This window comes from Schistocerca piceifrons, chromosome 5 (assembly GCF_021461385.2).
Source record: "Schistocerca piceifrons isolate TAMUIC-IGC-003096 chromosome 5, iqSchPice1.1, whole genome shotgun sequence".
Taxonomy (NCBI): Eukaryota; Metazoa; Arthropoda; class Insecta; order Orthoptera; family Acrididae; genus Schistocerca; species Schistocerca piceifrons.
Window position 1 is genome coordinate 63,053,273 of NC_060142.1, and position 13,094 is coordinate 63,066,366.

A 13,094-nucleotide genomic window follows, 5' to 3' on the forward strand; every position below is an offset into this window, starting at 1 on the left:
CTGATGGTCACGTAGCCTTCACATTTGTTCATGGAGGACATATTGAGCAGCACTCCTTGCCGGTTGGCTGCAGTGTCTTCACTGCAGAGCTGGCAGCCATATCTCGTGCTCTTGAGTACATCCACTCATGCCCTGGCGAGTAATTTCTCCTGTGTACTGACTCATTGAGTAGCCTACAAGCTATCGACCAGTGCTACCCTTGCCATCCTTCTGGTAGCGTCCATTCAGAAGTCCGTCTATGCCCTGGAACAGTTCCCCCATTCCATGGTGTTTGTGTGGACCCCAGAACATGTCAGAATCCCCGGCAACGAACTTAACAGGCTGGCCAAATAGGCGACGCGGAAACTGCTTCTGGAGATAGGCATCCCTGAAGCTGACCTGCTTTCTCTTACACCACAGGGTTTTCCGGCTTTGGGAGATGTAATGGCATGACAGCACGCACAACAAACTGCGTGTCATTAAGGAGACTATGAATGTTTGGAAGTCTTCCATTCAGCCCTCTCACAGGTAATCAGTTGTCCTTGCCGGCTTTGCATTGGCCATACGTGTTTAAGGCATGGTTACCTACTCCGTTGCGAGGAACCATCTCAGTGTGACTGTGGCTCCCAAATGACAGTCGTCAACCTCTTGCTTGACTGCCCACATGAAGCCGCTCTGCGGCAGATTTTTAACTTTCCCTGTACCCTGCCTTTGGTGTTGGGCGACAATGCCTCCACAGCAGCTTTAGTTTTAAGTTTTATCCTTGAGAGTGGGTTTTATACTTCTATGTAGGTTTTAGTGCTTGTTCTTTGTCCCCCTGTGTCCTCCACCCTAGTGCTTCTAGAGTGGAGGTTTTAATGTATTGCAGAGTGGCTGGCTTTCCTTTTTTATTCTCTTGGTTGGCCAGCCACTGTAATCTGCTTTCATGTTTTGCTCTCTTCTGTTTTTAGCGTATCTGTTTTCTTATCCTCTTTTGTTCCTTTTAGTCTTCGTTGCCTTCCCTTCATTCTTGTGGCTTTTCCTTTCTTTCCATTTTGTGGTTCTTTCTCCCGCCTCCAAACCAGCCAACCATACTGTTTGTCTGCCATGCGTGACCACCCATCCTATGCCTCCTCCTTTGATGATTCCTGTGATCATCAGTATGGGACTCATCCTTCTGTTATGTCCTGGAGTCCACTTTCGGCACTTGCTACGGTGGCTTAACTTCACATTACCTGCACCTTTTCCAGTGGGTGTGAACCCTTCACCACCTTGCCTTTGTGAAGGGGCCCATGTTAACCTTCGCCTTCATTCACTTCCTAAGGACACTACTCCAGCCTCGTTCTATGGCCTTCAGTTTCTTGACCTGCAGATGGAACTTCACGATAGTACCTTTGTATACACTGATGGCTCTGGTACTGACAGTGGGGTTGGGTGTGCCTTCGTCATTGGCACCTGTGTCTTTCGATGTGCTTCCGGCACACTGCTCAGTATTTACAGCTGAGCTCTTCACCTTGTATCAGGCCATGGGGTACATGCGGCGACACAGCCTTTTTCAATTGTGTCCTCTGCTCAGACTCATTCAGTGCCCTTCAAAGTCTATGTCCACTGTACACTGCCCATCCTTTAGTGCAGCAGGTCCAAGAAAACTCAGCTGCTCACTCTTGGAGCCAGTCTCATGTTCTGTGGGTTCATGGTCATGTCTGTCTGCCAGGAAACGAGGCTGCTACCAAGGCTGCAGTCCTCATGCCTCAGCCCGTGACTACCTATGTGCCCTCCGATGATCTGTGTCGCTGTCTGTGAGGTGGTGGTGTCCCTTTGGCATTGCCACTGATCCTAACTTCACGGGAATGAACTCCGGCTTATTAAGCCTCTCCCAGTGGCTTGGATGACTCCTTTCTGTCTTTGTGTTCTATAGTTTTGGTTTGGGTGCAGTTGTTTTTGTGCCCTAAAGCAAAACAAAAACAAGTTCCAGTTACATCAGCTGTTAAACATAGTACAAAATTCAGATAACCATTATTAGACAGCGAAAAAGTCCCTGGAGAGTATTAGATTCCTGCTATGTACATAAATAAACTGTGAAAATGAAAGGGTGGGGGGCAAATCCCCTAAGTGACTTTTACTGCTTAAAAACTTATTTCCTGCTTTTACACCATTTTTGAAAAGTGTAAAACTGGGGTTCCACTGTAATCCATCACCTTGTTAGGACTTTTTACTTGGGAGTTGAAGATTTTCGTGCTTGTGTATTTCACACCAGAGACAAATTCTTCACATTACAAGGTAAATTTCATTCCCTTGTTCTGATAAGGCACATTTGTTTCATTTGGAGAAGTATTGTGAATCATGATCAAAGAGATAGATTGTGGGGTTGTGATATACATTCTTGCTTGCATAAAAACATTGACATTATCTTTTTTGTAGACACTGCACAGAATTAACCCTTTTTCTTAATGGTAAAGACTTTTTTTATAGCAGTGAATTGCTACAGATGGATCCCACACTGTATCAGTGAATGGAAGCTTCCAAAATAGGCAGGTTTTTAGACATTGGATATTATCCAAATGGCAAATGTTACTGAGCTATGACTTTCCAACCCCCCCCCCCCCCCCCTACCCCCCTGAGGTCCCCACGGATCTTTCGTGCATACATGTGTGGTGTACATGGGGCCCTAAGCTATTGCAGCCTTTCTTTTCTTCCAGGCTAAGTTTCTTTTGTCATATCCAACCCTTCCTTTCCTAGCTTCTGCCCCACCTCACCCCAACCTATCCTTTGTTCCTCAGTGTTTGTTTTTGAAGACTTGAGCCATTCCTTTTCGGTTTTGGCTTGTGTTTCCGCTACCACTCCTTTTTTTCCAGTCCTCCTTGCGGGTTTGACCTTCATTTGTAAGTTCTGTTTCCATAGTTTTAGATATTTCTATTTGAGGAAGAACTCCCTCCCTAGTGTCTCTGGCAATGGGTTCCCCTTTGCCTCGCCCCCTCCCCTTTGCCATTGAAGATTTGCTGGCAGGACTTGATCTCTGCCTCTTCAACACTGGAGACCCCCACACACTTGAGTGTGGCACACTGCACTTTCTTTGCATTGATCTTTCTGTTTGCAGCTGTGGATTTCTCCCCTCCGTTCAGTGGGGAGTTCATGACGATTTGTGTGACCGTAATCATTTTCCGATCATCTTATCTTACCTTAAATGTCACTCGCTTGGATGCCCTCCCCCACAGGTATGGGCAAAGTAAGGCTCATTTTTATCTGCTGACGTTCTGCAGGTGCCTCGGGAATTTCCTGAACTGTTATCGTCACCAGCCCGGACTCTGTTGCTGAGCATTGTGCTCAGTATTTCGCCCGGGCCTCAGCATTGGTGTACTATCCACCTGCATTCCATTGTCTCACACTGTCTGGAACGACTCCACTTTCTTTTGTTCCTCACTGCCTGTAGCCTTATAACACCCCGTTTAGCGAGTGGGAATTTGCCAGCACCTTTGCTCTCTGCTCCAATACGGCTCCTTGACTGGAGAGTGTGCACGACCGAATGCTTAACCATCTCTGCAGAGAGGGAACTCCCTTCCCAATGGCAAGAAAGCATCATTTTAGTTTCATAACCAGGTAAACTGCCTCTTCAGATAGACAGCTATTGTTGGGTCAGTTTAATCAGTGTCCTGCGAGTTACTTGAACATGTGGTGAGTCAAAGGCTGTATTGATCCTTGAATCCCGGGATCTTTTGGCTGCCGTGGCCATTATGCTGCACATAGTTTAGTCCACCTGGAGTCTGTTTTTGCCCATCATCAATTTGCTGCAGTCTTCTTTTATCTGCATAAAGCTTATGATACCACATAGCACAACTGCATCCTTACCTCCTTCATGTCCCACTTTCCAGGTACAGATTGGTCCCTCCTGTGGAAAATCCCATCAGCAGGAGAACGGAGTTCCATAGAACTCTGTTTTGAGTGGCCCCTCTCTTTTTAGTGGCTATTGATGGTCTTGTGTTAGCTGTGGAGGCTACAGTGTCCTCTTTGTATGCTGACCATTTCTGTTTGTCCACGATGGCCATTGTTGAATGCAGACTGCAGGAAGCAAATCCCCGAACACAATCTGGGGCTGTCATTCGTGGCTTTCATTTGTTGGCTGCCAAGACCTGTTATGCATTTATTGTTACTGTACAGTCAATCCTTACCTGGATCTGTACCTTGATGACCAGTCCCTAAATTTGGAGGACTCTCATTGTTTCTTGGGACTTTCTTTAATGCTCGGTTAATATAGCTTCCCAATCTTCAGCTGAATCTGACATGCTGGTCTTGCCTCAGTGCTCTTCAACAAGTCAGCAATACCAACTAAGGTGCAGACTGCACTGTGATAACAGCTCAACACAGCATTGGTCCAGCCTCATCTAGATTATGGGAGTGTTGCATATGGTTTGGCCTCAACTTCCACATTACAGATGCTGGACCTGATGCACCATTGTGGGGTATGACTAGCAACTTGTGCCTTCCAGACTATCCTTAATCAACCTCGTAGCAGAGGCCGATATTCCACTACTGAGAGTTCTGCACAAAAAACAATTGATCGCTTATGCATTAAGCATTTGCTGTTCCCTGGATCACCTAAACTACCATATCCTCCTTCCAGATACAAAGATCCAATATGTGGAACATGGCCCAGGCCTGGGGTTTCACTGCCATCTGCATCCAGCCTTTTTTCTGAACTTCAACTTTTCCATATACCACTTCTTCTCTGAGGCCTGTCCACAGCTCTGTCTTGATCTACCACAAGAACTGAAACACACTGCTCATCCTGAGATCCTCTGATGTGAATTCTCCTCTCTCTCTCTCTAGGCAAGCTCCATGCTTGTGGGACACACTGGCTCAAAATGGTTCAAATGGCTCTGAGTGCTATGGGACTTAACAGCTATGGTCATCAGTCCCCTAGAACTTAGAACTACTTAAACCTAACTAACCTAAGAACATCACACAACACCCAGTCATCACGAGGCAGAGAAAATCCATGACCCCGCCGTGGGACACACTGGCTTTACTCATGTTCATGTGGAATGTAATGAACTCCACTCCTCTCTGGATGACAGCAGTGTTTTCACTGTGGTATTGGTAGTCATCTGTCATGTTCTTGAGCATCTGTCTTCCGTCACTGGTGATTCTTTCCTCATCTGTAATAACTCTTTGAGAAGTTTGAGCTCTTGACTGATGTTAACCTGGCCATCCCTTGATCCTGACTATCCATGTTTCCCATTTTGCCCTTGAACAATGTGGAGGTTTGGTAGTCTTTGTCTGGACCCCAGGTCACATTGGGATCCCAGGGAATGTACTTGCTGACAGTCTTCCCAAATTGGCTACCAGGAAGCCACATCTTGAGGTCAGTTTTATGCTGTCAAGTACGGAGTGGCATTCTCTGATCTTGCTGCACCAACTACAGGCATAAAAGGAGGCCATGAATTTGTGGAGGTCCTCCATGTGGACCTTATGCAAGGTCTGTCATCTTTTGCTGGCTCCACATTGGCAATACTTGGCTGACTGTGGGGTATGCCAATCTATACTAAATGTTAACAAATTTCTCGTCTTCAGAAATTCTTTCCTTGCTATTGCCAGTCTACATTTTATATCCTCTCTACTTCGACCATCATCAGTTATTTTGCTTCCCAAATAGCAAAACTCCTTTACTACTGTAAGTGTCTCATTTCCTAATCTAATTCCCTCAGCATCACCTGACTTAGACTACATTCCATTATCCTCATTTTGCTTTTGTTGATGTTCATCTTATACCCTCCTTTCAAGACACTGTCCATTCCATTCAATCGCTCTTCCAAGTCCTTTGCTGTTTCTGACAGAATTAAAATGTCATCAGCAAACCTCAGAGTTTTAATTGTATTTTACCCCTGCCACCTTCAGAATATGAGAGAGAGTATTCCAGTCAACATTGTCAAAAGCTTTCTCTAAGTCTACAAATGATAGAAACGTAGGTTTGCCTTTCCTTATCTGTTTTCTAAGATAAGTCGTAGGGTCAGTATTGCCTCATGTGTTCCAATATATCTACAGAATCCAAACTGATCTTCCCCGAGGTCGGCTTCTACCAGTTTTTCCATTCGTATGTAAAGAATTCGTGTTAGTATTTTGCAGCTGTGACTTATTAAACTGATAGTTTGGTAATTTTCACATCTGTCAACACCTGCTTCCTTTGGGATTGGAATTATTATATAATTCTTGAAGTCTGATGGTATTTCGCCTGTCGCATACATCTTGCTCACCAGATGGTAGAGTTTTGTCAGGACTGGCTCTCCTAAGGCTGTCAGTAGTTCTAAGAGAATGTTGTCTACTCGCAGGGCCTTGTTTCGACTCAGGTCTTTCAGTGCTCTGTCAAACTCTTCACGCAGTATCGTATCTCCCATTTCATCTTCATCTACATCCTCTTCCATTTCCATAATATTGTCCTCAAGTGCATCGCCCTTTCTATATACTCCTTCCACCTTTCTGCTTTCCCTTCTTTGCTTAGAACTAGGTTTCCATCTGAGCTCTTGATATTCGTGCAAGTGGTTCTCCTTTCTCCAAAGGTCTCTTTAATTTTCCTATAGGCAGTATCTATCTTACCCCTAGTGAGATAATCCTCTACATCCTTACATTTGTCTTCTAGCCATCCCTGCTTAGCCATTTTGCACTTCCTGTAGATCTCATTTTTGAGACCCTTGTATTCTCTTCTGCCTACTTCATTTACTGCATTTTTATATTTTTTCCTTTCATCAATCAAATTCAATATCTCCTCTGTTACTCAAGGATTTCTATTAACCCTAGTCATTTTACCTACTTGATCCTCTGCTGCCTTCACTACTTCATCTCTCAAAGCTACCCATTCTTCTTCTACTGTATTTCTTTTACCCATTCCTGTCCATTGTTCCCTTATGCTGTCCCTGAAACTCTCTACAACCTCTGGTTCTTTCAGTTTATCCAGGTCCCATCTCCTTAAATTCCCACCTTTTTGCAGTTTCTTCAGTTTCAATCTGCAGTTCATAACCAATAGATTGTAGTCAGAATAGATTGTAGTCAGAATCCACTTGGTTCCTAAATCTCTGTCTTACCATTATATAATCTATCTGATACCTTCTAGTATCTCCAGGATTCTTCCAGGTATACAACCTTCTTTTATGATTCTTGAACCAAGTGTTAGCTATGATTAAGTTGTGCTCTGTGCAAAATTCTACCAGGCGGCTTTCTCTTTCATTTCTTAGCCCCAATCCATATTCACCTACTATGTTTCCTTCTCTCCCTTTTCCTACTACCGAATTCCAGTCACCCATGACTATTAAATTTTCGTCTCCCTTCACTATCTGAATAATTTCTTTTATCTCCTCATACATTTCATCAATCTCTTCATCTGCGGAGCTAGTCGGCATATAAACTTGTACTACTGTGGTTGGCGTGGGCTTCGTATCTATCTTGGCCACAATAAAATGTTCACTATGCTGTTTATAGTAGCTTACCTGCATTCCTATTTTTTTTATTCATTATTAAACCTGCTCCTGTATTAGCCCTACTTGATTTTGTATTTATAACCCTGTATTCACCTGACCAGAAGCCTTGTTCCTCCTGCCACCGAACTTCACTAATTCCCACTGTATCTAACTTTAACCTATCCATTTCCCTTTTTAAATTTTCTAACCTACCTGCCTGATTAAGGGATCTGACGTTCCACGCTCCGACCCGTAGAACACCAGTTGTCTTTCTCCTGATAACAATAACTGGTGCAATATTGGGAGTAAAATTTAAGAATATGCACAGTACTGCAATTCACATGTTCTGTGGAGCAATTTAGCAGCACTTGTGCCATTAAATGTGTGAAGCACAGCATAAGCTAGAAAAGAATTTTGCTCTCTCCACACCTCTAAACATCCATGACCTTGTGACCTTATTGTCTTAGTTGATCTTTTGACAAAGGCTATACTAAAACTTCCTATCTGCTAATGTTTTTAACTTGCATAAGATAAAACCTCAGCATGAATGTGTCTGTAAATCTGCCACTAATCAACGATAGTAGATTAACTAATCTAGATCATGGAAGTTATCATGTACTCGCATCAGTCAGCTGAAAAATGATTTCCATCTTTATGTAGATGGCAGGAAATCCTAACTATCTATACACAAATTACTTTCACAACCTCTCACAGGAATATTTCTTTACTACACTACAGCACTGGCATTTATGCTATGAGAATTTGCATATGTATTTCTACTGCTGCTACAATCTTGTTAAAGGTGAAAACTGTGTTTCTGTGTAAATAAGCTTTTAACAAATATCAGTTTATGTGTACATCACAACTGGCCATTTCAAGTGATACATAGACATAGGAAATGTACATGGAATATGTATTGGTGTAAACTTGGATAAAAGCTTACTGATGCAGTGCAACCATAGTTCGTCTTTGATCAATTTGTGTGATGTGTGCAGATGCATTAGATTGTGAGAGACAAAAAGATTTTAAAAGTGCCACTTGAGTTGATACACAATGCATTTTAGATCCCTGTAGCATAATTTTACAGTTCTCCTGTCTCTTGCTGTAGTGTTGGGAGTATACATGTGTACTATGAGCAGGAGGTACATGACAGTTGCTATACATGCAATATAACTTTCAATTTGACATGAAGGTTACTATATATGGTGCTGTCAATAGATTAGCCATGTATACCTTTCTTATCATCCCTGTCCCCCCTTCCTGTGGCAAATCCTCACTTTCCAGCTAGGCTGTCCAAATAACACAGGCAGTAGATTTTTCTTCTTCTGGAAGGGCAAGTGACAATAAACAATAAATTTCATTAGTCAAGTGTTGTTTACTTACTCCACTGGGACAAATTACAAGCAACTTATTAAAGTTTACTGTGGTTTTATGAGAAAGCATTGACAAATTGCAAAGTAGAGTTTCATTCAATGTTGTTTCTTGAAGTCTTCATATAGTCTTCAAGAAGTTGGAACAAGGCTTTAATTAACCTCTTTGTAGTCATACATTGTGCTTTTAACTCATGGTCTTCTATAAACAGAGAAAACAGTGGATAACTTGTTGAAACTCTGAATCAGTGGTCTATCGGATGCTTTTATCAGACAGCTGATTTTATTCATGGAAATACTGATCCAGTGTCATGTCGTGTAAAAGACTGAATGCTATAGGATGACTGTTAAGAGCAGGAAATAAAGACAGAACTAAATTTGCTGATCAGAATTTTACATTGTTCAGGGTAAACTTTATTTTTAAAAGAAACAGTTCTGTAAAATATTTGAAATGTGAGAATTTAATCAGTGATAGCAAAAAGGACACCTTCATTTATACAACAGTGGAAACACTGCTTTACATTACCATTTGCCAGTAGGGATAGGAAACAACCAACAATTATGTAATCTGTGGATCAGTATGTAGCTTCACATCTTACGGGTTTTGAATGTGGTTGGACAATATTTTTTGAAGTGTTCATCACGTATTTAAGGTTCTAGTGCAATCTTTGCAATTTCTATAGCCTCGGTGTACTGTTAATCATACCTGTTACAGAGTATGTTGAAGAGTTGCAAGTTTTGGTAGGTGTTCCATAGAAAAGTTGAACTTGACAACATTGTTTTATTATGCAAATGAGGGTGGATTAATTTAAATATAAACTTTTTGAATGCTGTAGATGAAAACTGTCATGATTACATCTGCCTTTATTAATGGTGCTTCACCACACCAAAGTTTTGTTTTATAATATCCAAATAAGGTAATGAAGCTGTGAAAGCTATAAAACACACATTTAATTTTCATACAGCTGTACAGTAATGTGAAGAAAGGAGATGTCAGATGTTGAAGTATGAGAAAATCCAGATCTTGTTAGAATAGTCTACCTGTATCTCACTGCCTCAGTTAATCATGGCAGTATAGGGAAGAGATTTCACAAAATTAAGTTGCTGTTTAAATTCAAAATTGTCAGTTTCATTTCCTCAAAAAAATGAAAAGTGTGAAACCTATATGACCATGTTTATCAGTAGGGGGCTTAAATCACAACTTTTTTCTTTTTACAGATGAAGGGAGAGGATGTGGCCATAGTGAAAATGGATGCCTCAAACAATGATGTTCCAGAACCATATGAAGTCCGTGGATTTCCAACGTTGTACTGGGCCAGCAAAGATGGCAAATCAAATCCTGTTCGCTATGATGTAAGTTAATTTCTCATAAATTGTGAAGTTCTTTTTACTATTTAAATAATGTCAGACTTAAGTAAGAAGTTACTAATTGGGTATCTTAATTATCCAGGGTGGCAGAGAGCTAGACGACTTCATCAAATATATAGCAAGACAAGCAACAAATGAACTGAAGGGCTGGGACCGCAAGGGGAAGACGAAGAAGCAAGAACTGTAGGGAGAAAATTGTTTTCAAGACTGTATTTGAAGCAATATGGTGGAACTTGAGAAACTGCCCAGATCAGAAGAGCCTTTGTACAAAGTTTGTACTAAAACTAAACTGAACTGTACATAGCTTGTACAAGTGTAGTTGTAACAGATTTGTATTTTCTGCATTTGATAAACCAATGGTTGTACTGTTAAAGATCTATTAAAATTCATCAGGATCCTTTGAATTTTGTCATGTGAGATGTCATGATGCTGAGATTTGGTTGTGTTTAGATGGGTGTGTGCTATTTTTATATTTATTGTATTGTTTGAAAATTTTAATCAGTGGATTTGGGTGTTCTGGTATTGCATGAAATTAGAAAACTTTATCATTCCATGCGCCTTTCAACAAGGCTGAGAACGTCAGCTCTTGATCTGAATTATAAAAAGTATGTTGTACTATACCTGTGTGCTGCAACAAGTGTTCTATGAATGAAGTATTAGTTATTGTATACAAAAGTTTTTCATTTTATAGTCCTGGAGATACTAAGAACACAGATAATTTTTAATGTTCCATGCTTACTTACCTATACTATTGATTTTGTAAAACAGGTTAGAATAAGTTACACAAGATAGTGTAGGAAAACTTTCTAAGCTAGCATCTTTACAGTGGAGAATTCAAAAGTCTGATTATAATTAAAAATTTGTGCTGAACCTTTGTTTGAAAAGTAAAATGTTTTGTATAAATGTCTGGTCATACCATTATTTATCTTTCTCTTTCCTCTCTCCCCCTGTTGTTAACACACAGTGTGAAGAATAATGAATGTGACTGGTTACAGTAAGTAGTCCTTAAATTGATCGTCATTATGGTGAAATTTAACCTACAATGTTTGCATTTACAAAAATTAAAGTTGTCCACAAATCAGTTGACTCTTGGAACATGACACAGGTTCTGCACACAAGCTCTGCTCGTACTGCATGTGTGTATGTAGCTCTAAATTTTCCCTGGTGTCGAGTACAAAATATATGTACAAGGGTGTCCTGATAAGTCCTTGGCTATATAAAGAAAAGGATGCTGTTTGGGTTTGACAAATATTAAGTACCCAACATATTCCCCCTTCAACTCAACAGGTATTTGGCATCTGTTCTGGCTTTTTTCACCCATCTTAAAAAAGACAGATCATACTGCAAGTTGCTCATCTGCAAACTTCCTTGATTTCTCAGTAGTCTGAAATCTTCCCTTGATGGTTCTTCAGGTTTAGGAACAGTTGTGTCTGAGGGATGTCACATTATGTGAACGGGATGGATATTCCAATTTTTGCTGTGCTGACCATCTTGTGAGAAGGGGCATTCATTGTTTTTCATGAACCAAATTCCTGTTCTCTGCTTTCCTCAACATTTGGAGAGGTGTTGCTTCAGTTGTCAAGAAATTCAGTGTAGTTATTTGCCATGGTGGTTTTACCATGTTGTAAGTAGGCAAAAGTAGTGTTCCACCTTCATCTGAAGACAGGTGTGAGCAAATTGTCTGATCTTTGTTTTTTGAACTGCTTTTGACGTGGAAAACCACTGTCTACACTCTTTGGACTCTGGATCATAAGTGTGTGTCTGTCGTGACAACATAATCTAAAAATTCCACAGAATCATAGTGAAATGGGACCAAAGTGGACTGTGAAGCAAATATAATTTATGCTTTTTGTGTGCATATCCATTTGGGTGAGTGCTTTTTGATGTCCAAAATTTCACGAATAATGACCTAAATATTCTCACATATTCCCAGGGTTTCTGCTATCTTTTGGCAGTTATCCAGGATCATGGAATGAACAATCCACTGTTTCTGGAACTGTGGCTTGACTTGAGTCTTCCAGTACACTGTTTATCTTCAGTGCTGAAATGCCCTGTTGTAAGTGCAGAAGCCCATTGCTTGATAGTAGAGCAGCAAGGACAATTATTACCCATTGTGGCAGACATGAATTTCTTTAACAATGTTCTGTTTTAAAAAGTTACTTAATCACAGCATGACTTTCCTTGTCAGTTTGGTTTTCTTGCACCATGTTCACTTCAAACCTGCCAGAAAAACAAAAATCAATGTTACTGCTACACAGTTACTATCACATATAATGTACAGAACAAGGTTTAATGCCAAAATTTCAGAATAAAAGGACATCCATTTTAACTAGGAAAAGGCAATGACTTGATCAGCACACCCTTATACAGTTTGTGGGACAACTAAACGTTCTTACATTCTTTGGAGTAATAAAATGATGAAATATTTTATGGTCCTGCAGTAACACACAGCATGATATATTTTGTCATGGTGTGATATGGTAAATGTCTGGAAGTTTTTGAGATGTTTGAGCTGTTGTGGATCAAATGTTTTCAGTTAAGAGCCCTTTTGGAAACACTTCCAAATACAGAGGGGCCCAACAAAAATGTATCCACTGTTTAAAAGGTCATAACTTGCAAACTAATTGACGGAGTTGTCAAATTTTTGGTGAAAGTGTAGCTTAAAGTCCAACTTAAAGATGTCACTGTAGGTGTTCGAAATGGTCACCGTTAACACCCACACAAACGATGCCGCTGAACTGCAGCACGAACTGCTACTGACTGCAGCGTGTTCAGTTGGATATTTGCACATGAATGTACGATGGATTCTTAAAGATCATCCAATGTGTGTGGCTTTTTTGATAAACGGTGTCCTTCAGTGTTCCCCACAGGTAAAAGTCCGGAGGAGTTAGGTCTGGGGAACGTGGTGGATACTACTCCATAGCACCTCTACGGCCTATCCATCTTCCTGGTA

At 40.9% G+C, this 13,094-nt stretch overlaps 1 protein-coding gene across 1 annotated transcript in view; it reads left to right on the forward strand.

Annotated features, from left to right (window-relative positions):
- Positions 1-11,044, forward strand: part of LOC124798113 (protein disulfide-isomerase A3) — a 35,174-nt gene extending 24,130 nt beyond the window's left edge. The window contains exons 9-10 of the mRNA XM_047261370.1: positions 9,992-10,126; positions 10,224-11,044. Coding sequence (XP_047117326.1) covers positions 9,992-10,126; positions 10,224-10,328 — 240 coding nt within the window. The 3' untranslated portion in view covers positions 10,329-11,044. The remainder of the gene's footprint in view (positions 1-9,991; positions 10,127-10,223) is intronic.
- Positions 11,045-13,094: the final 2,050 nt, after the last annotated feature.